The following is a 27,500-nucleotide window of genomic DNA, read 5'->3' on the forward strand; positions in this document are numbered from 1 at the left end:
TAATAACATCAAATGATAACCATGCACCTATTCATCCTCTCTGCCGAGAATAATCCCATTCTAGAATCAGAGTTCAATGTCTAAAACAAAAATTACCCGTCATATATTCTGTCTTTATGTGAGCTTCCCTCTAAAAATAGTCAGAGTTGTTAGAGAGTTGCGTGCGGGTCCCCCATGCCACCCTAACGTAGCTCGGCCTTCTCGTCAATTATGGATTGCAAAATGGACTCGGTCTAGCAACTTGCAAGCAAACTAGTCCTGCATGGAGTCTTGGATAACATGTATATACTACTATCACACATGCACATACACATATGTATTCTCTGAAATAGTTATTATACAAACATACATACACATGTACATGTTTGTGTGTGATTGTGTGTGTGATTGTGTGTGAGTGTGTATGTGTGAGTGTGTGAGTGTGTGTGTGTGTGTGAGTGTGTGTGTGTGTGTGTGTGTGTGTGTGTGTGTGTGTGTGTGTGTGTGTGTGTGTGTGTGTGTGTGTGTGTGTGTGTGTGTGTGTGTGTGTGTGTGTGTGTGTGTGTGTGTGTGTGTGTGTGTGTGTGTGTGTGAGTGTGAGTGTGAGTGTGAGTGTGAGTGTGAGTGTGTGTGTGTGTGTGTGCGTGTGCGTGAAATAAACTGTAACACAGTGACTCAAACCGCCAATATAAAACTACAAAAGATAAAAAAAGTGAACGAAGGTGTACATAACAGAAACCAGATAATCCTTCAGAAATTACAGATAAAGCAACGAATACCAAATCGAATACGAATCCCTATCGGTACTACACCAATAAATATTCACACGGCGCGATTTCACATATATCGAAAGTAAAACAAAAGCTCCTTTTAACAATTACGGACAAGGGGCGAAGCCGAGGGTAAAATCCCACCATGCAGTTTGACAGCAGCGTGCCCGGTCAACGGCAGGCGACAAAAGTGGCTCCAAACGCTCAATTTGACACCCTTCCTAGTTCGAATAGGTGGAGAGGGGATGGCGAGAGAGAGGGAAAAAAATAGTTGGGAGTGGGGAAGGGGAAGGGGAAGGGGAAGGGGAAGGGGAAGGGGAAGGGGAAGAGGAAGGAGAGAGAGAGAGAGAGAGAGAGAGAGAGAGAGAGAGAGAGAGAGAGAGAGAGAGAGAGAGAGAGAGAGAGAGAGAGAGAGAGAGAGAGAGAGAGAGAGGAAAATATAGCTAGAGAGGGGAATGAGCAAGGAAAAAAAAAAATGGAGAGGGGAAGGAGAGAGACAGAGAAACAAAAAATGAGCGCGATTGAGGTGGAGAGGAAGGGAAAGGGAAGAGCATATGACAGTGTCGTGGGAAGAGAAAACAAAAGAATGGAAGATAGAGGTTGCGGATAAAAGGGGGAGGGGAAGATAAGCGGAGGAGAAAAACCAAATTCCCCCCTCCCCCCCCAAAAAAAAAAAAAAAAAAAAAAAAAAAAAAAAAAAACAGGGGGCATCAGAAAACGAAAGAGAATAAGAGAAACGAATGGAAGAAACGAATATCCACAACAAGGGGAACGTAATGAATAATGTGGCAGCGGGACTAACCATTCATCTACCCCCATCCATCACCAGCTCAAATCAACGGCCGTCCATCACTTCTCCTCCCTCTTCGTTCTACCTCCCATTTGTTGAAGCTGGTAGGGGGGGATAGACAGCGAGAGGACGATAGATGGGTAGATGGATAAATAGATAGATAGACATAGAGCTAAGAGGTGCGTGCGTGCGTGCGTGTCTGTGTGCGTGCTTGTCTGCGTGCGTGCGTCTCGGGATTAGAGACGAGTGCATTCGTTCTCCTGAATCTCAGATCATGAGACACTGCAGTCAAAACCTTTACCTCAACCCCACACGGCCACCAAGGGAACCACCTAACCCCCTCATTCCCCACCCCACCCCTACCCCCACTCCCTCAGCCACCCTCAGCCCCCCTCCCTTCCCTCACCCTCGTTCCAGAAGGCGCTGTCGAAACCCCGACTTAAGACTTGAGCCGTAAAGCGAGAGCCGAGGCCATTCTCCCGCTCATCGCCGAGGGAAGTTTGCCCATCTTGTACTAAGTCCGCAGACAGTTAGTGCGGGTAGTTAAGCATGCCGTTAGGGCGGAGGGGGGGGGGGGAAGAGAGGAGGAAAGGTACAAGAACAAGAAATAAAGTTTTCCCTTTTAACCAATATTTTTTTATTTTATTTACGAAAGGCTCTCCCTCTCCCCCCTCGCTAAATATTATTTTTTTCCTTTCTATATCTAAATAATCAATCGTACATTGATCTCCGAATCTAACTGTGCAACTGCAACGGTCTATACATCCAGCACATGAAATAAATCACACTCCGGCAACCCACTGTCAGTTATCCTTCCCACTACTCCCCTCCCCCCCCTGAATCCACCGCCGCGTTGCCCCACCTGAACCCACCTGCGGCCACCTGAACCCACCTGCGGCCACCTGAACCCACCTGCGGCCACCTGAACCACACACACCAAAACAAAACCGCTTGGAAATGTACTCCGCGGTCACATGCATATTAATTAATGTGATTCACGACCGCCACTCGGGGAAAATACAATAACTCTGCGGGTCACGCATTCAATGTAAAATTCGATATGACACACGCATGGTGGAAGTCGACATTCGGACACCTGCACTAGGTAGAAGAAGAAAAAAATCTACAATGCCAAGAGGGCTAATGAAAAGGAAGTACCGACGAAGAAAAAAATATATATATTGCCAGTATGTTGCAATCCTAATTCTTTATTCCCCCCCCCCCCTATCTCCATGCTGTTCTCTTCCCCCTCCTACAGATCCCCGAACCAAATCCTTATCTAACCGTGAAGGATCGACCTCCTGTGCTTCCCCTTTGTGTAACTAACGACCTCCAATTTACCCCGTGATCCTAAAGGGGAGGGGAGGGGAGGGGAGGGGGGGAAGGCAAAGAGAAAAGAAGAAGAAAGAAATACCCATCATCTTGCATCATTACCCTCTTGCCTAACCCATATCCATAAAAGTCTCGGATTATATTGCCCATCACCGTCTGGTCCTTGCCCTTGGTCCCTCCCCTTGGTCCCTGCCCCTGGTCCCTGCCCCCTGTCTCTTACGGATTTCTTTCCTCGCACCTCAGGGTTTCTCTTTCTTTCTTTCTTTCTTTCTTGTTCCTTAGTGACCCAAGAGACCGACCTATCTGTTTTTCTTTCTTTAAAGTACGCAATCATCCTTCCCTTACCCACAGGAGCGACCTTTCTTAATCCGTCTTGAAATAAAAAAAAAGAGAAGAAAAAGAGAAAGAAAGAGAGAGAGAAAAAATCGAGCTCAACTTTTTCCCTGATATTTCTTTTTATCCTTTTCTCTTCCCTCGTCACCACCCGGCCTCGTCCCTAACAAACCTACATCCCTCGAGCGACCTGTATTGTTCTCTCTTCTCTTCTCTTCTCTTCTCTCTACTTCCCTCTCCTTCGCCCTCTTCTATTCATAAACATTAATACCCCTCACTTTATTTTACCAAATATCACCCGCTCTCCTCCCAAACGAGAATTCCTTTCATCAATGCTTTTTCCACAAACAAATCCTGTCTCTACATCACTCTTACTGGTTCCTTCTCCCATTCTTTCCTTCTTCCTCCTTCTCCCGCCGCCTCCCCCCCCCACCCCACCTCATTTCCTACTCCCTCCTCTCCTAACATCCCTCGAACCTTTATAAAATCTACTTTTCTTTTTCCTACCTCGTCGCGGTGGAGACTGTCTGTGACGGCTGGCTAATGAGACCGACTTCCCTCACTCTGCCTTATCCTACCTCCGCCCCCTCCCCCCTCCCCCTCCTCCTCCTCCCTTCCCCTCCTCCTCCCTCACCCCTATGCCTCCGAGTTCCTGTTCCTGTTGCTAGCGGTTTCACTCTCACTCTCACTCTCACTCTCACTCTCTCTCCCTCTCTCTCTCCCCTCTCCAAAGTTTTGATTTTTTATTTTGCTCCATGTTTCGACAGCGATCCCCTCATATCCTTACTTTTAAAGAGAGAGAGAGAGAGAGAGAGAGAGAGAGAGAGAGAGAGAGAGAGAGAGAGAGAGAGAGAGAGAGAGAGAGAGAGAGAGAGAGAGAGAGAGAGAGAGAGAGAGAGAGAGAGAGAGAGAGAGAGAGAGAGAAAGAGAGAGAGAGAGAAAGAGAGAAAGAGAGAGAGAGAAAGAGAACAAAGAGAGAAAGAATGAGAATTAGAGAAAGAGAGTAAGAGAGAAAAAGACACACATACAAACACACAAACGCCATCCCGCAAGCTTATTAAACGGCGTCGGAATCCACTCCTCCGTTGCGCAACACAAGGTCCCTTCGCAACGCCCTCGTGCAATAATAAAACTATTCCGGCCGCCGGCTTGACAACGGCCCTTCCTTCCTTCAATAGCCGAGGAGACAAGCGGCCTGACGAGACAATGAACACACGATGTAGCTGTTGGAAGAACCCCGGCGGAGGGAGGAACAGATGATACAGGGGAGGGGGGAGGGGGAGGGGGAGGGGGAGTGGGAGGGGAAGGGGAGGGGACAGAACGCGCTTGGGTGATCAAAGAGAGAAGGGTTGAGGGATGGATTAAGGAGATAAAAACGTTCTTCGTCCTCCTTCCGACTCCTCCTCTTCTTCGTCGTCCTTCCTCTTCTTCCCCTTCTTCTACTTACTTCCCTACTCCTTTTCCATCTCCCCCCCCTCCTCTTTTTCTCCTTCCTTCCTCCCCTTCCTTTTCTTCCCTCTCAGTCCTCCTCTTTCTCTTCTTCCTTTCTCCCCTTCCTTATCACCACGCCAGCTTCTTCATTTCCCCCTTTTTTTTACTTCTTCATTCTTTCCTTCCTTCTCTTCCATCATTATATAAAAATAATAAAGAAAGAATGACAGAAAATGAACCTAACACATCCTTCTGTGAACTTAAATCCAACAGCTCCCTCATCCTCCTTCTCCCCTCTCCTCCCTTCCCCTCCCTCTTCCTCTCCTCCCCCATCCCCATCCCCACCCTCACCCCCACCACACCCTCCAACCCAAAGAAAGAAACCATCACCAGCTGCACCGCTGTAACCATCAGCCTCACCTGGGGCCTGGACAACCATCCCAATTACAGGGTGGGGGAGAGGGGAGGGGGGGGGGATCGGAACAAATAAACAATAAGTCTTCACATTTCATTTCCGCGCGAGTAGTGGACAAAAAAAAAAAAAAAAGACGGGAGTATTATCCAGCATATTAATCAACTACCGGTTAATTGGCGTTTCATAATGAGGGAGGGAATCCGCATCCATTAAACCAACAGCCGCTGCGAAAAATCCGAAGTAAAAGCGTCATAGAGGAAAAAATGAGAGCCTGGGAGGAAGAATGGCACAGAACGAGAGAGAGAGAGAGAGAGAGAGAGAGAGAGAGAGAGAGAGAGAGAGAGAGAGAGAGAGAGAGAGAGAGAGAGAGAGAGAGAGAGAGAGAGAGAGAGAGAGAGAGAGAGGAGAGAGGGGGAGGAGGGAGAGAGAGAGAGGAGAGAGGGGGAGGGAGAGAGAGAGAGAGGAGAGAGGGAGAGGGGGGGGGGAGAAGGAGGGAGAGGAGGAGAGAGAGAGAGAGAGAGAGAGAGAGAGAGGGAGAGGGAGAGGGAGAGGGAGAGGGAGAGAGGGAGAGGGAGGGAGAGGGAGAGAGAGAGAGAGAGAATCTGGCAGAGAAAGGGGGTAGGAGATGGGCCAAGAAAGAAGAGACAGTGAGAGATGGAGGTAATAAAGGAAAAGAGGAGATGAAAACGAACGTTCACGGTGAGGGAACAAAAGCAAAGAAAGATGAAAATAATAATGTAAAAAAAAACTGATGATGACAATAACGATAATAATAATAATTATAATAACAATAATGATAATAAAAATAATTATAATAACAATCCGCCAAAGGGGAAAGACAGCTAGAGAAAAATACACCAAACAGATAAAAGATATGACACCGAATCCCCCAAAACATAATAACAATAACAATAACAATAACAACAACAACAACAATACTAATAATAATAACAACAATAAAATACAGAGAGGCACATCCACATAACCCCGGGTAATGGCAGTGCAGTGACAACATAACCATCGCAACAGCAAATATAAAATAATCATCATCATTAAAAAAAACAATAAACTCCTGCCCACCACCAGCCTCCCTTCGCTAACCCACTTCCACGCTAGCCCCCCCCCCCCCTCCACTCTAAAAGAACGCAGCGTGCAAGGACAGCCCGCCCACCCACTCGACTATCCGCCCACCGTCCAAACGCCCACCCACCCAACAGCCTAAACCCCCATCGGGGAAAGTGTGAGGGAGGGAAAAAAGAGAAAGAGGATGACGGAGAAGAGGGAAAATTAAGAAAAATGGAAACGAAGAAGAGGGGGGAAATGAGAAGAAAGAAAAGGAGAAGAAGAAAAGAAGAGAAGGAAAGGGAACAGAAGCGGATGAGAGTGATGGGAGAAGAAATTAGACGACTAGGAAAATTGGAAGGGGGGGAAGGTGCGAGAAGGGAAAAGAGAAAGCAAGATAGAGGAAACAATCAACAAAGGAGAAGATAAAAAAAAAAAAAACGATAAAAAGTAGCAAGAGAAGGGAGGAAGAAAGAAACACTTAAAATGCATTTAACGTAAAACAAAATCAAACAAATAAACAAGACACCCACCCTGCGCGCAAGCAAAACAAAATGTCTCCGGCGGAAAGACTCGAAAAAAATATATATACACATAAAAAGTAAACATGTCCGCTGAGAGCTTTTCTTTCAAATAAACTTTAATTAACAGAGAGAGATAGAGGGGGGGGAGAGAGAGAGAGAGAGAGAGAGAGAGAGAGAGAGAGAGAGAGAGAGAGAGAGAGAGAGAGAGAGAGAGAGAGAGAGAGAGAGAGAGAGAGAGAGAGAGAGAGAGAGAGAGAGAGAGAGAGAGAGAGGGGAGAAAGAGAGAGAGGAGAGAGAGAGAGAGAGAGAGAGAGAGAGAGAGAGGAGAGAGAGAGAGAGAGAGAGAGAGAGAGAGAGAGAGAGAGAGAGAGAGAGAGAGAGAGAGAGAGAGAGAGAGAGAGAGAGAGAGAGAGAGAGAGAGAGACCCCGAGGCGTTTACCGTGATATTATCTTTTGTTAGGGGGTTAGGGGTACAGGTGGGGGGGGGGGGGTAGAGTCCACACGTCCTATCAAAACATTCTATATAAGCTCGCCACTCCTACTACCAACGAATCTCTCTCTCTCTCCCATTACAACAACAAATACAATCACAAGAACAAAAAAAAAAAATGCCCTTACTCCACCTTCTCCCCTCCTCACAAGCACCCCCCCCCAAACACAAACCCCCAACCCCCCCTACCTCCTCCACACACATACAAACACACTCTTCACAATCAGAAACAACAAAAACACATTATCCCCACCCTGGAAACTACAATGACAACAAAAACATTATCCCCCCAACTCCCCAAATACCCGCAAACAAAAACGTTAGTCCACTCTGGTACTGCAACCTCCCCCCTTCCCCTTACCCTTCCCCCTTTCAATTGCAGGGAGGGAGGGAGGGAGAGGGGGAAGGAGGGAGAGAGAGAATAAGAGAGAGTGGGAGAAGAATAAGGAAGGGGAAGAGGCAACGGCAGAGGAGGAGGAGGAGCAGCAAGAGAAGGGAGGAAGAAGGAGAAGGGAGGAGGTCAGGAAGGAAGAGGAGGCAAGACAGAGGCAGAGGCATTGCAAGGGAGGGGGGGGGGGGGAAGGGGATAGATCCGAGTCAATGGGAGAGGGGGGATGGGGGGAGGTGAGGGGGCCTTGTTCTTAACCTCAGGCTCCTTAAACGAGTCCGAGTTTAAAACGACTGCTGGGAAAAGCGTTCTCGCACCCACTTCATTTACGGCGGGAGGAGGAGGAGGAAGAAGAGGAGGAGGAGGAGGAGGAGGAGGAGGAGGAACAGGCGAAGAGGAGGAAGCTCTGGAGGGAGGGGAGGTGATGGAGAAGGGAGAGAGGAAAGTGGAGAGGGACTGAGGAGGAGGAGGAGGAGGAGAAAGAGGGGAATGGGGAAGGGGGAAGGAGCAAGAGGAGGGGGAAGAAGGAGGAGGAGGAAGAAGAATAGAAGAGGGAGAAGGAGGAAGAATAAGAAAAAACAAAACAAAAGTACAAATAAAAAATAAGACAAAAAAAGAAAAAAGAACAGAACAAATAAAAAAGAAAAAGGGAAAAAAAAACATAAACCTAGAGTAAAACGGAGTTGATTACTATCTGCAGCATCTATTTACTCTCGCTGATGAGGCAAACCCTGCAAAATAACAAGCTTGCAACGAGAGCAACAAAAGGGAAATAAATGAGAAAGGAAATGCACCAAATCGACCGCCTTTTAAAAAGATGTATCCACACACACACACACACACACACACACACACACACACACACACACAAACACACACACACACACACACACACACACACACAAACACACACACACACACACACACACACACACACACACAAACACACAAACACACAAACACACAAACACACAAACACACACACACACACGCGCACTCCTCTGGTGTGGAAAATAAAATAAGATATAATCACCTCATTAGCATATTTTCAGTGAACAATTCCGAGTCCTTTCTCTCTCATCAGATTAAAATATTAACGGCGGGAGCATATCGGGTTTGCATTTTCCTCTTTTATTTCCTTCTAAATATAATTAGCCGAGCGGAGCGTTAGACTAAGTCATATTTCACTTGAAATGCCTCGCCTTGGTAACCCCACTCTTTCTCTTTCTCTCTCTCTGTCTGCTTGCCTGCTAATCCTGTCTCCTCAGTTCTCCTTCGCTGTTTCACTTTATCACTCAGTTTCGTTCTGTCTCATTCTACTTCTTGGTTGCCTTCTTTGCTTCACTTCACTCCTTCACTGTTTCACTTCATTCCTCGGTTGCTTCACTGTCTCGCCTTTTCCTCGGTTGCCTTCACTGCTTCACTTCATTATTCACTTCACTTCTCAGTGTCCATCACTGTTATCCTCACTCCTCAGTTCCTTTCACCGTCTCACTTCACTCTTCAGTTCCCTTCATTATTTCACTTCACTCCTCGCTTGCCTTCACTGCTTCACTTCATTACTCAGTTTCCTTCATTGTTTCACTTCACTCTTCCGTTTCCTTCATTGTTATCCTTACTCCTCAATTCCCTTCCCTGTTTCACTTCACTCTTCAGTTTCTTTCATTGCTAGTTCCCTTCACTGTTTCATTTCACTCCTCATTTTCCTTTAATGCTTCATTCACTTCTCAGTTTCCTTCACTGTTTCACTTCACTGTTCTCCTCATCCTCATCCTCAAAGGCAGACTTAATTAATAACACGCTACCACTGTTTCACTAATGATTTTCACTCTCTAACTCTCTCTCTCTCGCTCTCACTCGCACCCTCATTTTTCATTCTCCTTCGCTCGGATCTCACTCACTCCTATTCTCCCTCATTCTCACTCACTTTTGTTCACACTTTCATTCTTATTCTCAGCCTCCTTCACACCCTCACTCATTCTCAACTCACACTCTCTCTCTCAAACGCCCACCCTCCTCCCTCCCTTTCACTCACTCATTCTTCCTCGTCGTCATAAACAGCCTCATACTCGTACACCCCCCTCCCCCCCATCCTCACTCTCACTCCACCTTTCCTTCTTTGTTTATCTTCCTCTCCACATTGCAAACTCGGTTGAAAAGTTTGCAAATCTAATTCCCAGACTCCTTTGAAAACGCTGACCGTTTGAGCATATTATCGCCCTTGCTGTTGATGTTGATGTTGATGTTGTTGTTGTTATCATTATCATTATTATAATTACTATCATTACCATCATCATTATCATTACTATCATTATCATCATTATTTTCTTAACATCATTATAACTATCAATGTCACTACCATCATTACCATCACCGTCACCGTCATCATCATTATCATCATCATCATCATCATCATCATCATCATCATCATCATCATTATTATTATGAATATTACCATCATCATTCTCCTAACATGGCTGAAATACACGAGAACCTGAGAGCCTGCTCAGTGCTCGCGGGTGCGTCTCCTTGCTCCGTGTGGATTGAGCTTATTAAACATTCTTTAATGATGGAAGCAGAGCGGGCGCGGTGCAAAAAAAATTAAGTAAACAAATGAAGCCCAATCCATGTATCTATGTATCTATCTATCTATCTCTCTATATAAATATATATGGACTTATCGATCTATATATATCCATATATATCCTGCTGCGGAAACCATCACGCAAAAGGACATGCTTGATCGCCGAGAGAGAGAGAGAGAGAGAGAGTGAGAAATAGAGAGAAAGAATAAGTGTATGTGTGTGTGTGTGTGTGTGTGTGTGTGTGTGTGTGTGTGTGTGTGTGTGTGTGTGTGTGTGTGTGTGTGTGTGTGTGTGTGTGTGTGCGCGCGAGTAGAAGAACAAGCACGACCAAAAAATACGACCGCTCTTATTTTCTCCCGCGAACAAACTTGTGTATCAAAGTAACAAATCCTCGGCCATCCGTTTTTCTTACCCCTCTACCCTTTCCCTCACCTTCCCCTCCCCTCCCCTCCCCTCCCCTCCCCTCCCCTCCCCTCCCTCCTCCCCACCCCTCCCGCCTCCCTTTCTCCATCAGTTCTGCTCCAACTTTTAAAAACAAAATCCCCCCTACCCCTACCCCTACCCCTTCCCCCCTTCCTCATTCTTCGAGCAAAGTTTTCCTCTCCTATTAGAGCAATTTACGACCGGCCGTGAGCTGTTTTCCTCCTCCGTCGCAGACAACGTTGAACCTCTATCGCCGGGTTGACCTTGCAAGGAAATTGCAGAAATTGCAGCGGGCGATAAGGAATATATTGATATAGAAAGTTTTGGCCATGCCTCTTTTCTCTCTCCCGGTGACAAAATTCAGGGCAAAATTCTCATTCTTTTGAATTAGGCCTACCCTACTACAAAAGACGAAGAAATAAATTAGCTTGTCCTCCAAGGTACATGCGAAGGACAACCCTATTTCTTCTTTTTAACCACAACTCCACAACCACAACCTCCATCTCTATCGCCACCCCCACCTCCACCTCCACCTCTACCTCCATCTCCACTTCCCTCTTCACCTCCCATATACCAATCCTACCTGTACCTTACCACCTCCACCTCCACCTCCACCTTACCACCACCACCTCCATCTCCACCTCCAGTCCTCCACCTTACCCCCTCCAGTCCTCCACCTTACCCCCTCCAGTCCTCCACCCTACCACCTCCACCGTCATTTTCCACGCAAATAATTCCCCCGCTTAATTACGCTCGATGCTTTGTAAACCTACCGTCTCTTACGGCCATCTTGCTCCTCCCTTGCACCGTTGCAGCATCCTTACCTGCAAAGAGATAACGCAATTAGCTTCGCGATAATGATAAATCAATATACATTCAAGTCGTGATTGTTGTCTCTGAGATAGATCTTTCAGAGTATATGAATGAGAGAGAGAGAGAGAGAGAGAGAGAGAGAGAGAGAGAGAGAGAGAGAGAGAGAGAGAGAGAGAGAGAGAGAGAGAGAGAGAGAGAGAGAGAGAGAGAGAGAGAGAGAGAGAGAGAGAGAGAGAAAGAGAGAGGGAAGTAAACCTTTCCGATTGGAAAACTTCATAATCAAACTCACCATATACCGAAATACATATATATATCACTAAAGTTTAGTCATTTATTTATCAATACACACACACTCACATATGTATATATATGTGTGTGTGTGTGTGTGTGTGTGTGTGTGTGTGTGTGTGTGTGTGTGTGTGTGTGTGTGTGTGTGTGTGTGTGTGTGTGTGTGTCCGCGATCAAACACATCACACACACACACACACACAAGGCGTTATGAAACCATATCCAGCACAGTCGTCCGTCGGGGTGAGGACTTTAGACCGAATCGCTGAAGAAGGATATTACACAGGATATGAGGTTAAATGCGGCCGGAACAGGAGGCAACCAGGATAGATGGCCAGCGAGGGAGGGCCTAGGAGGAAACAGATGTGGGGGGTGAGGAGGACAGAAAGAGGACACGTGGAAAGCATATTCACGCATAAAGCAGAACACGACGTCCCTATGGGTGTACATGGGCGTGCGAGCTCTAGCGTTAAATTAAGGAAGAGATAATTTTTGTTGTTGTTTTTTTTGTTTTGTTTTTTGTGTATCTGGTTCGCAGAAGAAAAGGAGAAAGGTGGGCGTTCATTCGGGATAGACGGAGGAGGGAATAACCGGGGCGCGAAGGCGGAAAATTGGAAGGGAAGAGAAAATATGTTGGAGGGAGGGAGGGAGGGAGGGAGAAGGGAGAGAGGAAGGGAAGGGGGGAATGAGATGGCGGGGGAATTGAAGAGGGAGGGGGAGGACGAAGAGGAGTAAGGAGATAGGGAGGGAGAGAAGGAGGGGGGGAAGAGAGAGAGAAGAGTGAAGGAGAGAGGAGAGAGAGAGAGAGAAAAAGAGGGAGAGAGGGAGGAGGCGTGGCAGGCGATCGAAGGCAATGTGTGTGTGACCTAACTCGTTGTCTTTATGTAGTTGGCAATTTGGGTTTTATGGTCCCTGCGTGAGGACAAGGAGGAGGAGGAGGAGGAGGAGGAGGAGGAGGAGGAGGAGGAGGAGGAGGAGGAGTAAGAAGAGGAGTAAAAAAAAATAAGAAGAGGAGGAGGAGGAGGAGGAGGAGGAGGAGTAAGAAGAGGAGGAGATGGAGAAAGAAGAGAGGAAGAGATACAGAAAGAAGAGGAGGAAGAGATACAGAAAGAAGAGGAGGAAGAGAAGATGGAAGTAGACAAGGATGTGGTGGAGGAGGAGTAGGGGAGGAAGAAGAAAAAGAAGAAGAAGAAGAAGAAGGAGAAGGATGACACCCCTGCCAGCAGCACCACACAACACCCACACTCCCAAATTTCCTCAGCCCTCCCTTCTTCTATCCCCCCTACCTCCTATCCTCCACTCCCCACTCCCCTTAATGAAGGGAAAGAGGGAAGCTCGCGACCACCCGAGCTCAAGCAATCTCCCAAGAAATCCCCCCCCACCCCCACCCCCGGCAAGAGCGTCTTCGCTAGGCCTATCACACACACCCAACGCCCTATCCCGCCGCCGTCGTAGCCGTTGTAGCCGTCGTAGCCATCCCGCCGTCATCGTCGCCAAAGGGGACAACAGCTTTAGTTTTCGTAATAGCCACTTTTCCCGCCTCTCCTTCCTTCCTTCCTTCGGGCGCTCCGAGGGGTGATAAGGGGGTTCCCCTGTCGCAAGGAGAGATCCGTGAATGACACTCCCCTAATGTGCGCGGCGGCGGGAGGAGATAGATAGCCGGCCATTTACCGAGTCTTTCGAAAAAAAAGAAAGAAAGAAAAAAAAGGAAAGAAAGAAAGAAAGGAAAGAAAGAAGGAAACTATTCCCTGAACTCTTTCAAAGTTGAAAACAAAACAAAAAACATTTATATATAAAATAACACAGGACTCCAAAGCTATTCCCAAGCACACACGAGAAGAAAAAAAAAATAACATAAAAGAACACCGACCTCTAAAGCTATACCCAAGCACACACGACCACATAGACTAGCGGCGTATATCACCCTATGTTGTGTACCTATGAGATCCATTCCTATAATCACCATAATATCTTCTCGCCAGCTATCTCCAGCATGATGTATAGGCGACGCAACACCACGCTAGAAACCAGGGATGGATGGCATAATCACGAGGAGGAGGAGGAGGAGGAGGAGGAGGAGGAGGAGGAGGAGGAGGAGGAGGAGGAGGAGGAGGAGGAGGAGGAGGAGGAGGAGGAGGGAGGGGGAGGGGAATCCAAGTACGGAGCATTAGTGTGTGTGGGGGGGGGGGGAGACACATGGGTTGAGGCGCTATCAGCAGAGGGGAAGAAAGGATGTGAAGAAAAGGTGCGGGTTACGTTTGATTTCCAATTCTTCCTCTGCTATGTTGATACGTTAATAGCAGGTCATGAAGGAATAACGCGAGTTGAATGGTAATAATAACAGGTTAATCAATAACAGAAAGTTGAATAATAGCAATAGTCGAATAATAATAATAAAAAAAAAAACAATAGGGAGAATAATAGTTATCATCCAGTGAGGAGACAAAAAAAAATATCACTCCTATCATTTCCACTTACGATAATTTCCTTTCTTCTTTGGATTATCTTCACGTAAAACTTACGGTATTCCAGCATCCATTCCCAGCGCGTGCACCCCCCCCCACCACCACCACCACCACCAATAGCACTTCCAACGCCCCGCCCCCTTTGATACAACCGAACCCACACTTACCCAAGTCGCTCCCCCCGGACCCTCATCATCACCCAGGCGACACAATCAACCCGATCATCATAATTATCCCTCCCAAAAATAACAATATCCTCTCATTGCATCCGCTCTCTGCAACCCAAGAACTAAACGACCAAATCCAAGCCTAATGAGACAACCAGGACATCCCCCCCCCTCCCCCTTAATTCCGTGCGAGTAAATGACCTGCTATCCGTCACTGGACTAGGCGTGCGCTCTGCAAAATCCCCCTTACGTAATCCACACCCGAAAGCGGAGGCGTCGGTACATCTGGAGCGAAGACTGAGCACGGGTCTTCGTCAGGGCGAAACGACCACCTCCCCTTTGGCATTCGCACGGTACTAGAGCAACACATGCACGTAATTTAAACATGAAGATGCACGTACTTCAGTGTATACTAGGCGGATCGAGGGGCTTGTAACTAATGGCACCGTCTTTAACGTCGAGAGAGAGAGAGAGAGAGAGAGAGAGAGAGAGAGAGAGAGAGAGAGAGAGAGAGAGAGAGAGAGAGAAAGAGAGAGAGAGAGAGAGAGACAGAGAGAGAGAGAGAGAAAATCGAGTTGCAAATTCCCTTGCACCGCCCTCGTCAAAGCCGCGCCGTTCCCCTTAGATGTTGAAATTCTCGAACTCTTGACATTTTGTCCTCAAAGAAGACGAAAAACAAGAAGAAAAAAATCCAAAGTGCCTACTATGGGCCCCCCAATCTTCCAAAGTGGAGCTTTCGTCTTGTTCCAAGAAGGGGGAAAGGAGGGAGAGGGGAATCTTCCACAGAAAGAGTTTTCCCTCGAGTGGGAAAAAAGGTGCCAAATTGATAGAGCATGAATACGACAACAGAAGAAGAGTGAAAGAGAGAGAGAGAGAGGGGAAAGAAGACTCGATTCTTTCCCCCATCGAGATATTCCAAGAATCCCGATGACATCTTGGAAGCTAATCGTACTGCAATCCAGTCCGTCGTTGTGCGAGGCAGATGAGGTAAAAGATTCGACGCTCGGAACCTAACGGAGCCTGGAAAATTGATACGTCTTCTGGCTTTAAAAAAAGAAAAAAAGAAAGAAAAAAAAAACAAGAAGAAAAAAAAGTGTCATCTTTCAAAGAGGCGACATCGTACTCAAAACGAAAGGGGAATCCGAAGACATGGTAATAAATGAAAACTTATATTTCAAAGGACGTCGGGCGAAAAAAAAAAAAAAAAAAAAAAAAAATCTATAAGAGCCAAAAGCCGTCAATTTAGACACGTGTAGTAATGGTAGTAAATACCTTGACACGATATTCAACGGCAAGGCTTTCGAATTACGTGAATTGCCGAGGATATTGACAGGCCTTTATAAATGCCCTACGCCAAAGCTGAATTTAGAAGGTGTGCGTGTGAGTGTGTGTTTGTGTGTATGTGAGTGTGGGTGTGAGTGTGGGTGTGGGTGTGGGTGTGGGTGTGGGTGTGAGTGTGAGTATGGGTGTGGGTGTGGGTGTGAGTGTGGGTGTGAGTGTGTGTGTATGAGTATACGCTCATAATCAGTTTCGAATTCTGCTCTTATCTCATTCTTCCCTCTCGTCTCTCGTTCCCCTTCTCTCTTTCTTCCCTCTCGTCTCTCGTTCCTCCTCTCTCAACCTCCGTCTCCATCTCCCTCCCTCCCTCCCTTCCCGACCGTCTCCTCCCTCATCCTATTTACGTCCTAATCACGCGACCCTTAGATATACTCTCAGCGGTAATTCCTCTCCACAAAACAGCTATGATCAAAGCAGGTTCTGGGAGAGGGTTAGATCCGCCTTAGTCTTGAGGAACGGAAACTCTCTTTTTTTTTTGAGTTAAGGAAGGAAAAGAGATCAGGAAAGTGTTTTTGTGTGTTTTTTTGTTTGCTTTTTTGTGTGTGTGTGCGTGTTCATGTGTGCGTGATCATATCATCCCAACTCCCAAGACAATAAAAATCACAACAAAAAACAAAACAAAAACAGGCCTACCAACACATGCTCCCCTCTTCACACCTCCCACCTCTAACCAATACAATTACAGCCCCACAAACACACAGAAGAAGGACCTCCCCCCCCCATCTTCCTATCCCCCCATACCGTGTCGGGAAGCACTTCCAACAGAGGAAGCGTCATTCTCGCGTATCCCCTTCCTCATTTTTCCCCTCTTATATGAAGTGCCAATCGTCCCCTCTAGTTGTTCTCGTTTAACGTCACTTTCTCCTGTTCACCTGTTCTTTATCTCTTTGTTTTCTTAGTCCTCCCTCTATTCCTTCCCTCTTCCTCCTGCTCCCAAATCACCAAGAATATTCCGACCGAAGTTGAAAAAACAAGATAGAAAAGATATATCTATAGTTGCATTACCGCACCTAGTTTGTTTCGGGTCTTTACACCCGTGTTAGAAACGAGCCTCTTGGGCGCGGTGCCCAAGAGGCTCGTTTCTAGCCGTTCCAACCTCTTTCTAGCACCGGAGTCAGTCCAGAACACGAGTCAGTCCGGAACACGAGTCAGTCCAGAACACGAGTCAGTCCAGAACACATTACAGTGCCAGAGAGAGGGACAGCAAACTATGGGCTTTACGGCTCCTCCTGGACCTGAAGCTCTATGGTGAGGTATGCGGAAGGGGAAGAGGGATTCTACCTCCGCCCCTTTCCCCTTCCCCCCCCCCCCCTGTCTCTTTAAAAGATGCCTTTGTCCCTCCCGGCTCGTGGCCAAGGGGTCATTCCCCACGGTATCCTCTAGGGATACATCTCTCGTTATCCTGCCCCCCCCCCCACACACACACCTATACAGCTTTCAGCATGTAAGGAGTTATAGGGGCAGGGGGTGGATGGGGGGGGTGAGGGGAGAGGGCGAGGATCCTAGCAGGAAAATTGGGACTCCTTTCACTCTCTCGACGCCCAACGTGGGACTCCAGAGTATCCGCATGAAGTGGCACTTTACCACACTCTCCTCCCGGGGGGTCGGTCCGATATCGGAAACGAGTCCTTCAGTGTCCTTAATGGGAGTGAGGAGTGCGGGGTGGATGGGGGGGGTGAAGGATATAAATTCCGTGGTCTCATATTTCACCCGGTTAATGAGATGTTTTACCCTGGCATGAACGACTCGTACATTACGGTTACACTGTATCTAAAGCGCTATTGGGGAGAAAACTATGTTCTGTGTATGTAGGTATGTATATGTGTATATATGTGTGTATACACACACACACACACACACACACACATATATATATATTTTTTTTTTCTTCTTTTTGCTCCATTCCTTTAATGGTATACTCATTGAATTACGCCCACACATTCATGTACTCACTCACCCATTCACCCAACTACACATTCACACTCACTCACTATCTCTCAACCCCCTACCCACCCACCCATCCACCAACTCACCCACCAACTCACACCCACCCACCCACTAACTCACACTCACACACACTCCCTCTCAATCCCCCTCACACTCACTCAACCTCCCTAGCGGCTCCCCTTCGGATCTCCCATGCGACCAATCCGCACCGTCTCAACGACCCACGAAATCCTCTCCGGCCCCTCGTTAATTCAGTTGTTTGTTTGCTTGTTTGTGTTTGTTTGTTTGGCGTTGGATTCGTTTCTCTGTGAGGGTTATCCCATTCACTTTGCTTATCTGCGTGTGGGGTGGGGTGTAAGTGTGTGTATGGGGGGTGTAAATGTATGTTTGTGTGTGCGTGCGTGTATGCTTGCGTGTATGCGTGCGTGTGTATGTGTAAGTGCGTATGTAAGTGTATGTACATCTATGTATAAGCATGTATAAACATATGCATATCTACCTCTATGCATGTGTAAGTGCAGGCACGTGTATGCGAATGCGTGTGCGAACAGTGCTCGCAAATCCCCAGATACCTAAGTCATGCGTTTCCAATTAGAGTGATCAGTGCACCAATGCCAACACCGTGTTTGCTCAAACGGAAGCTCCGGCGAGATTGAAGCCACCAACTTACTGCCTGCTATGCGTGTTACTTTCGCAATAATAAGTAGTTTTTTTTTTCCTGTCAAAGCACAATCATAATTTGGTGTGTAAGCGTTGCGGAAGATGGGCAAAGGGAGAGAGAGGGGGAGAGAGAGGGGGAGAGGGAGAGAGGGGGGGAGGGAGAGAGAGGGGGAGAGAGAGAGGGAGAGAGAGAGAGAGAGAGAGAGAGAGAGAGAGAGAGAGAGAGAGAGAGAGAGAGAGAGAGAGAGAGAGAGAGAGAGAGAGAGAGAGAGAGAGAGAGAGAGAGAGAGAGAGAGAAAGAGAAATGGCACTCCTCCCTGAATTCTCGATCCAAGGCATTCATACGCTCACATTCCGAGAATTAGCCACTTAAAAATTTATGGACGAATAGCCTGCCTTATAAACGATCACGAATTTTCCGCGATCGTAATGTAACCTGATGCACGCATGAACGCGCACGCACACGTATGTATACACACACACACATAAAGCGAGAGAGAGAGAGAGAGAGAAAGAGAAGGGGAGAAAGAAAGAAAGAAAGAAAGAAAAAAAGAGAGAAAGATAGAGAGAGAAATAAATCATATTGCTTACTATCGCATCATCACCTTGTCAAGACGACATATCGCCATCAATAACACAATAAGGGTCGCTCTTCCGTCCGCACGGGGGAAAAATAATAACATTGGGATAAAAGCCTTCCATTGATCTCACTCCTTTGTGTTCTGCCAAGGATAACATAACATTACATATCATGCCAAGAAAAGGGTAGAGAGAAAGAGCATCTGGTGTGCGGGCGGGCGTGCGGGCGTGCGTGTGTGTGTGCGTGCGTGCGTGCGTGAAACGAGACATACATACTATGAGAGAAAAAGAAGGAAGAAAAAGAGCATGCGTGGAGAGCGCTTTTATACAGAGAAGTAGCAGCGTTTGCTAGAGAGTAGCGGGACCTCTTTCCGGCGCTGTTTACACGGGAGGGGGAGGGGGGCGAGGATGGGGAGGGAGTGAGGAAAGGGAGGGAGGAAAGGATGGAGAGGAATGAGGGGGAGGGGGAAGGGGAGGGGAGGAGGAGAGAGTGAGTGAGGGGTGAGGATGCGAGCGAACCCACAACCCCGAGGGATCTGTGACCTCGCTTCCCCTTCTCGGGAACAAGGATAACCGAGTCCGGGCCGCTACCGACACCGCCGTCTGGTTAAGGCTAGAGTAACACAGCGATGCTGGGATTTCCACGGAACGTATTGATTCCTTCGCTCCCTTGTCCCTCCCCCCCCTCCCCCTCCCCTCCGTCTCTCCCTGCCGCCGCCTCTCCTACTATCCTGCCTGACAAGCCTCCTTTCTCCCTATTTATCAAGCTGCTTGGCTGTTTCTGTCAAGGAATTCCTCCCACTTTTCTCCCTTCTATTTCTGATTCGCCATTTTTTTTCTTCTTGTCTCGGATGTATCTTAAGATGTGTAAGTGTGTGTGTGTGTGTGTGTAAGTGTGTGTGTGTGTGTGTGTGTGTGTGTGTGTGTGTGTGTGTGTGTGTGTGTGTGTGTGTGTGAACGTGCATATAACCTGCTAATCTATACCTGTCATCTCCAAGTTGACAGATGTATCAGCCCGTCCTTCTTCATATCACCCTCCTCATCTCTTTCCAATGTCTTTTATTATCCTTCTCTTATTATCTTGCTTTCTCCCAGTGTGCCGTTTCCCGCTCTCCCTCTGGTTTCCTCCGGGGACCCTTTGCCTCTCCTTTGCCTCCCGCGCCCGCCTTCCACACACTTCATCAACCTCATTTTGTCCTCATCAATATTTCATCATCATCATCATCATCATCATTATTTCCCTTTTCCTCGCCCTTCCCCCTTGGCATTTCATCAATCTTTTTTTTCTTTCTTTCTTTTCTTTACTCTCTCTCTCTCTCTCTCTCTCTCTCTCTCTCTCTCTCTCTCTCTCTCTCTCTCTCTCTCTCTCTCTCTCTCTCTCTCTCTCTCTCTTTCTCTGTGAATTCCCTCCCTCCTTTGACATGTCGACTATACAAACATCCAGACAGACACGTGGACATGCTTCTTTCTCTTGGCTCTTGCTCTCTGCTCTCACTCACTTTTTATCTCTCTATCTCTATCTGTTTCTCTCTAACTCTCACTCTTTCTCTCTATCACTCTATCTTTCACTCACTCACTCACTCATTTTCACTCCTCCATCCCCTCTCCTATCTCTTTCACTCTCACTCATTCTCTCTATCTCTATCTATCTATCTTTCACTCACCCATTCACTTTCACTCCTACCCTTACCCTCCCCTCTATCCATCCATCCATCCATCCCCATCCGTCATCCTCCGTCACCCATCGGCGCCCGTGTCCTATCGTGTCCTATCGTGTCCGCGCCCGTGTCCACTACGTGTCCCGGCATAACGCGCCCCCATTTCCCTCCCCTTATGAATGAATGTTTGTCGTGTATAATGGAGAGGCGGAGCGGGAGGAGGCGAAAGAGAGAGGAGAGAGAGGAAGAGAGAGGGAAGGCGCTCGGCAAGCAGTGAGCGGAAGGGGGGAGAGTCTCGTTGCATGTGCAGCTCGGAGGAAAAACAAACGCGTGGAAGAAGAGAGGGAGGGAGGGAGGGAGGGAGGGAGGGAGGGAGGGAGGCAGGAAGGGGGAGGAAGGGAAGGGGAGGGAGGGAAGGAGGGTGGAAGAGAGGAAGGGAGGGAAGGAAGGAAGGAGGGAGGGAGGGAGGAAGAGAGAGAGAGAGAAAGGAGTGGGGGGGAGGATGATGATTCGGTGCAATTTTGTTGTTTAATTGTTTGCTTGTTTTCGTCTTTCCTCTCTTTGACCGTGATACTGCTTTTATTGATTCATTATTTCAACTATATATCTGAGCATTTACCTATCTCTTCATTTATCTATCTATCTACCTATTTATTTACGACCATCAATCTTTTGATAAGAGCGTTTATACATCAAAGTTGTTTGTTCGAAATCATCATGCAATATTTATCTAAGCCTTATAATGTTTGTCTTAATTACTGAATTCTGAAAAGACGTTCATCATCATTACCTGATTAAGATTTACATGTTTTCTTTGAGTTTTGACTTGTACTTCTATATTTCCGTTTTGTCTTTACATTTTTTTCTCTCTCTTTTACAACAATCTACTCATCATTTTATCTTACTGTATGATCTTATTCATCTTGCACACTTACTCACACTTGTATACTCATTCTCAAAGACACTATCAGACACTCACGCTCACACTCACACTCACTCTCATTCTCACTCTCACTCACACTTACTCTCATTCTCACTCTCACTCACACTTACTCTCAGACATTCATACTTTCAGACACTCACTCTCACTCAGTCTCACTCTTTCTCGACTCTCTCACTCTCACTCTCATTCCTAACATTATCTTCTAATACATTTCCTCATATTTCCACCGCATATGCATGTATTCATCACACCTGCTTCAGCACTAAACAAAACGAACGGGAAAATTTGCTTTTCTGTAGTGTAACATATTCGTTTCTTAATGGTATAGATTCCAGTGTATCAAATATCTTTTTCTTTATTTTTCTCTTTCTTTTTAAATAATTAAATGAGCTTAATTTGCAAATATCTACAGATCAATATTGACCCTGTGTGTGTTAATTTATATTTGCGTTGTGTATTAGAGAGAAGGTTCTAACGGGATAACAATACCCAAGAAGTTATGGCCTTTTATAATAGTTACCGATACTGATACACTACCGTTTTCTATAAATTCCTCTTAAACGTACATTTTCTATGTCGTTCCTACAGATGATATACTCCCCTATACACAAGGGCTTCGAAAATGTGATTTCTAGTTGAACATGACGCAAACATAAACAAACAGATAAATTGTACTGTGTACTGCATTTTCCACTATTTTTTTTTTTTAACAAATATTCACGCACGTAACAAGACAAACAGGATTAGCAAAGAGGAACAGAAATAAAGTAAAATACATTACTGTTCCTACTACTTTTATCATTACTATTATAATTATTATTATCATTATTACCATCATCATCCTAATAATCACAAATCTCTCATCATCCTCACTTCACTTCATTACAATTTCTATCTACCTATCACTAACCCCCCTCCCTCTTCCCTCCCCACAGCGCCCCTGGGGACACGCAAGCCCAACGGAACGGAGGGCACCGAGGGGGCCACGGGCGAGCAGGAGCAGGACCCCCTTGCCCAGAGTGCCACGCAGGAGGAGGAAGCTCAGAACCTGGGCAATCAGGTGACGGAAGAACCCGAGGAACCCGAGCTCCCGGCGGAACCCGTGCTGCCCCCGGATGTGTTGCACAAGCATGACGAAAATATTGTGTTTAAGGTGAGTGGACAAATGGTATTTTTTACGATTTCTTCCTTTGTTTTCTTTCTCTCTCTCTCTCTCTCTCTCTCTCTCTCTCTCTCTCTCTCTCTCTCTCTCTCTCTCTCTCTCTCTCTCTCTCTCTTCCTCGTTCGTTTCTTCGTCTATGACCCACTCAATGACCTCTTCATGTTTTTCCCTTCCTCCTTTTGTCTGTGCATGACTAAAATGAATGACCTCTTCATTTTTGCCTCCTCCCTCTTCCGTTTTCAACATTTACGTTTCCTCCTTTCTCGCGTCGCCCAACATATTGTTAAACATTATGTTTACGACGAGGCGATAAACAAACATTATTTCTCTCTTCGCCTCCTTTCTTCCTCCCTTTCGATGCGTACAAACAAACAAATAACCTCTTCAATAAACATGTTGCTCAATATTATTAAATAAGGAGATATTACAACTAGCCTTTATCTCCTATTTTCACATCCTCCTCTCCTTCTTCAACTATCACCAATTTCCCTTTCGCACTTTCTCTCTTCCTCCTCTCCCCTTCCTCACTGCATAACCAAATGAACAACCACTTCGCAATGATTAACATCTCCATCTAACCCCCGCCCCCTTCACGCCCCCGCCCCCGCCACCCCCCGGCAACAGATCCTCACACAGGAGTACGCAGACAGAGCGGTCGACCTCCTGTGCAACCACTTCTTCAAGGATGAGCCTCTAGGGAAAGCTCTCTACCTTGACAGTCCCAGAGAGGTGGACCACTGGCTCTCGAAAATCCTCCCACACATGGTAAGGGGATGTGGTTTCGTTTTTATTTTCTTTCTTTATTATTATTTTTTTAATCATCTTTTAGTTTGGTTTGAGTTACGTTTTTTGTTTTTGTTTGTTATGTTTTTTTCATTAGCTTGTATAGTTTAGGTAAATGTGTTTTTAGTATCAGTTCAGCTCAGTTCATTGTTATTACGATTAATATGATAATTGTTAAGTGTTCCTTTCACTACTATTGCCATTACTACTACTACTACTACTTTTATCATTGTAATCGTTATCAGTCTTATAATTAGAATCATAATCATTATTGCCATGTCATCACTCTAAAGATTAATGTATCCACTACCTCTATTAACATTACGATTTTGCATGAGAGTGTTATGCATGAATATATGCATACACACACCCACACCCACACCCACACCCACCTACCCACACCCACACACACACACACACACACACACACACACACACACACACACACACACACACACACACACACACACACACACACACACACACACACACCTACCCACACCCACACCCACATCCAAAAATCCGAGCGAGCGCCCCAGCCTCTTCCCTGTGTCTTCCTCCTAGATCTCGCACGGCGTTTCGGTGATGGCGATAGACGAGTCGGCCGATGGGCGTCTGGTGGGCGTGGCTATCAACAGCATCAAGAGGCGTGGCGATCCCCCAGGCCCCGACGACTTCCTCAACTGGATTGACCCCCAGAAGGACCCCAAGATGTACCGCATCATGTCCTTCCTACAGCACCTGGCTAGTGATATAGATTTCTTCGGCCAATACGGCGTCGATAGGGTGCGTATCCCGTGAAAGTCTACGGGAATGGATCCACTTTTCAAAATATATATGAACCATTCGGCTGAAGATTTTTTTTTCTTCTTCTTCTTCTAATATATCCAATGGATTCCTTAGATTCTGAAGTTCATCCCTTTTCATTTTCATTTCCAGTTCATGAGTTTCGAGCTCCTCAACGTGGACAAATCCTACGGAGGTCGCGGCATCGCCTCCATGCTGGTGGAACAGTCGTGCAAAGTCGCTAGGGATCAGGGCTTCACTTGCCTCGTGGTGGAGACGACAGGTGAGGCAGCTTCATCCTCTTCTCGTGTTCTTCGCTCACTCATCGAAAACGGGCCCTTGCTATCTCAGCTTGGATACCCAAGTCTTGAGTTTTCTTTATTTTTTTATCTTTTTTATATGTATATATATTTTTTTTTATTATTATGCCAACAGCTTTGGACGTCCCCTTAACTCTCCCCTCCTCCTCCCCCCCCTCTAGGCATCTTCTCGGCCAAGATCTTCTCCCGTCACAACTTCAAGACCATCCGGGAGGTGCAGTATTCGTCGTACCGCCAGAACGGACTCATCTGCTTCCCCAACACCGGCATCCATACCTCCGCCCGCGTCTCCGTCAGGCTTCAAGAACCCGCGAACACCAACTCTTAGATCCCCGAGAGTCCACCTTAGGCCCACGCGACGCGACGAGCACGCCGCCTCCCCGCCGCCAGACCGATTAGAGAATAACAACCCATTGGCAACAACAATAGCGTGTACAATCGTGCAAATCAAGTAAAAAAAAAACAAAAAACGTTTAGTGCAGACGCAAAAACCCAAAATTGAGCCTCACACGACACACACACTTACATATGTGAACATTTTATAGCTCTGAGATATGCCGTTCCCTCTGTCGAGCTATCAACTGGGTTTTTAAAAAATGGGGTTGCATGTAATCAATTGATCGTGGCTCGAAAAAAAGTGGACTTCACCAACCAGGACAGTTCATTCCGGTTCATTTCAAAGGTCTCTTGCGGTCCTCTCGTCGCAGTGGAAAATAAATACGTAGTTTTAAGTAATCTTAACACCAATAATATAATGTTTTAGGGTAAACTAGAAAATAATTAATCACCTCTGAACATAAGTATGAGGAAAATATATAAATATATATATACATATGAAAGAATGTTCCATGTATCACAACATAGTATGGGGTAAAGATTGAAAAGGCCTTTATGTTCTTCTGTATCTCCAACGAGCCACACTTCGTTCGTCTCTCGTTCTTCCATCAGTGCTATCTGCCCTTTACTCTCCCGTGGGCGTGCTACTCCTGTGTGTGTATCAACTTGTCCGGATCATGTTTACATATCTATTACTACTCTTGTGACTAGTTCTCGTGTGTCTTCGCGTTTGTCCGTTTCCTTTGTACTTGTCATTGACATACTTTATCGAGGTCTTGCGCCTCCTTTGACTCGTTTTTCTCTTCTCTCGCTCTCTGGACTGTTGATCCCTCGTCAAAAAATATCCAGGTGTACCCAGGTGGCAATCTGTTTTTTCTTGTACTCTTGGCTGACCTTCTCCAGTAACAAATTGACCCAAATACGAAACGAAATACAGCTAGTTAGATTCGAACTTTCCTCAACATATGAAGTTGACGAAATCAACTTCCCACTGATCTCTTTGCCAACAGCCTCATCACCAACATTGGGACCTAAGTTGCCAACCAGTGATATCTCCGGCACAAGTGCCTAACATTGTACATGCGGCCTCTAGCTTCTTTGTAGGCCTACTTTTATGGGCAACTGCCTCAACTGCCTTCCGTAAGCCACAAAACAAGACAAAAAATCAAAGCCGTCTGATGAAGACAGCGAACTCGTGTAGAATCACGCGTCTTCACGAATCAAGAATCAAAAAAACGAATCCTCAGATGCGTGATCTAACGTTGCCTAAGCCTGCATAAAAAGCACCTCTCCATCTCCACTTCCCGAGAGTCGATTTCTATCGCACCCCATGATCACGTGTCCCTGCCGGGTATCACAGTCACAATGGCTTCCCAATGGGCGTGCCCCACCACAAAACAACCTGAGGCTTACTACGCCCACGAGGCCCAAGGCACCCAGACGACGCGCCCGTGCCCATGAAACCTACATTAAGTGTGTCTTTTCTTTATGATGTTGTTTTGTGTCCTATGACAATTGTAACGCTTCTTGCCTGTGTGGTCCTATGTAGCCTTGTATCATGTCACTGTTAGAACTCTCTAGCCATGGGGGGGAGGGGGGAGGGGAGGGGAGGGGAGGGAAGGGAAGGGAAGGGAAGGGAGGGGAGGGGAAGAGGAAGAGGAGAAGAAGAGGACACTCAAAGGACTCGAACTTCGATCGATCGAAAAATAGACAAGTTTTTTTTTTCCTATTAGCAATAATCTTCGGGACGGGTAGAAGGAGTAGTGATAATAAGGTCGGAGAGGGGAGAGGTTGGGGGGGGGCCGGATGGAGCATAGCCTCTAAAAAGCGGGTATCGTAGATAACGACGCAAGACATCTTAGGGAAATGCTCCATCACCCAAGCTCTCCTGGACCGAGGGATGTCCTTCAGGGTTCTAGTATAAACGAAAAAAAAACAAAAACAAAAACAAAAAAAAAGCAAATGTCCTCCTGGTGGCGAGAAAACAACCCGCCACCACAGCAACCTCTGTATCATCTCTGCTTTCCTGTTCGCATATTATAGTCGCAAGTTTGGTCAACTCAACTACCATCGCGTGATTGCTTAATTAAAATCAATCAATCCCTAAAACAAACCAAAAAACAAACAAATAAACAGTTAAACAACAGAAAACAAAAGCATTTTATCTCTCACCTAGCAAAACCACGCAGCTGGTAACACTGCCTTGACCAAAACAAAAATAAAAAAATAAAAACACTAGTAATATAAAAAAAAGGTATGGAAAACATAATAGACCTACTTATACTATACCATTGTAAAGTATACATGTTGTTATATATGTTCTTGTTGAAATTTGAAATGCCATTTCTATGTGTGTGAAATACTCTTGACCCTCGAGTGACACGGCGCAAGGAGGAGGGAAAAGAGGCTGTCAAGGTTAAGGTCGACCCTTCTGCCGACGCCTTGGACACTCCTCCTCGAGCTAACATTATAAAAACGATGTCAAATGATAAATGGTTAATCAGTAATACCACCGGTGTTTTATTATCCTTGGGGGAAAGATATCACAAAAGGAAGGAAGGAAAAAGGGCGGAGAGTGAGTTAGTGAGCGGGTGAAGAATGAGAGAGAGAAGGCAAAACGGGAATGAGAATGAGAATGAGAATGAGAATGAGGGGGAGAGAGGGGGGGAAGGAGGGAAGAAGGGAAGGAGGGAGGGAGGGAGGGAGAGAGGAAGGAGGAGGGAGGGAGGGAGG

General features: G+C 46.5%; 2 protein-coding genes across 3 annotated transcripts in view; one reads left to right on the forward strand and one right to left on the reverse strand.

Annotated features, from left to right (window-relative positions):
• Positions 1–27,500, reverse strand: part of aralar1 (calcium-binding mitochondrial carrier protein aralar1) — a 281,849-nt gene that overhangs the window by 209,292 nt on the left and 45,057 nt on the right. The gene's annotated exons all lie outside the window — the stretch shown is intronic.
• LOC122246693 (uncharacterized) lies at positions 9,988–25,920 on the forward strand. The gene is made up of 11 exons (XM_086554092.1): positions 9,988–10,033; positions 14,479–14,608; positions 15,996–16,023; positions 16,700–16,841; positions 17,152–17,397; positions 21,969–22,004; positions 22,316–22,533; positions 23,167–23,307; positions 23,890–24,111; positions 24,265–24,394; positions 24,593–25,920. The coding sequence occupies exons 1-11, from the start codon at positions 9,988–9,990 to the stop codon at positions 24,757–24,759; spliced, it is 1,506 nt and encodes a 501-aa protein (XP_086410218.1). The 3' UTR covers positions 24,760–25,920.

This window comes from Penaeus japonicus, unplaced genomic scaffold, assembly GCF_977035675.1.
Source record: "Penaeus japonicus unplaced genomic scaffold, GWHDUDI00000001_assembly GWHDUDI00000003, whole genome shotgun sequence".
NCBI classification, from domain to species: domain Eukaryota; kingdom Metazoa; phylum Arthropoda; class Malacostraca; order Decapoda; family Penaeidae; genus Penaeus; species Penaeus japonicus.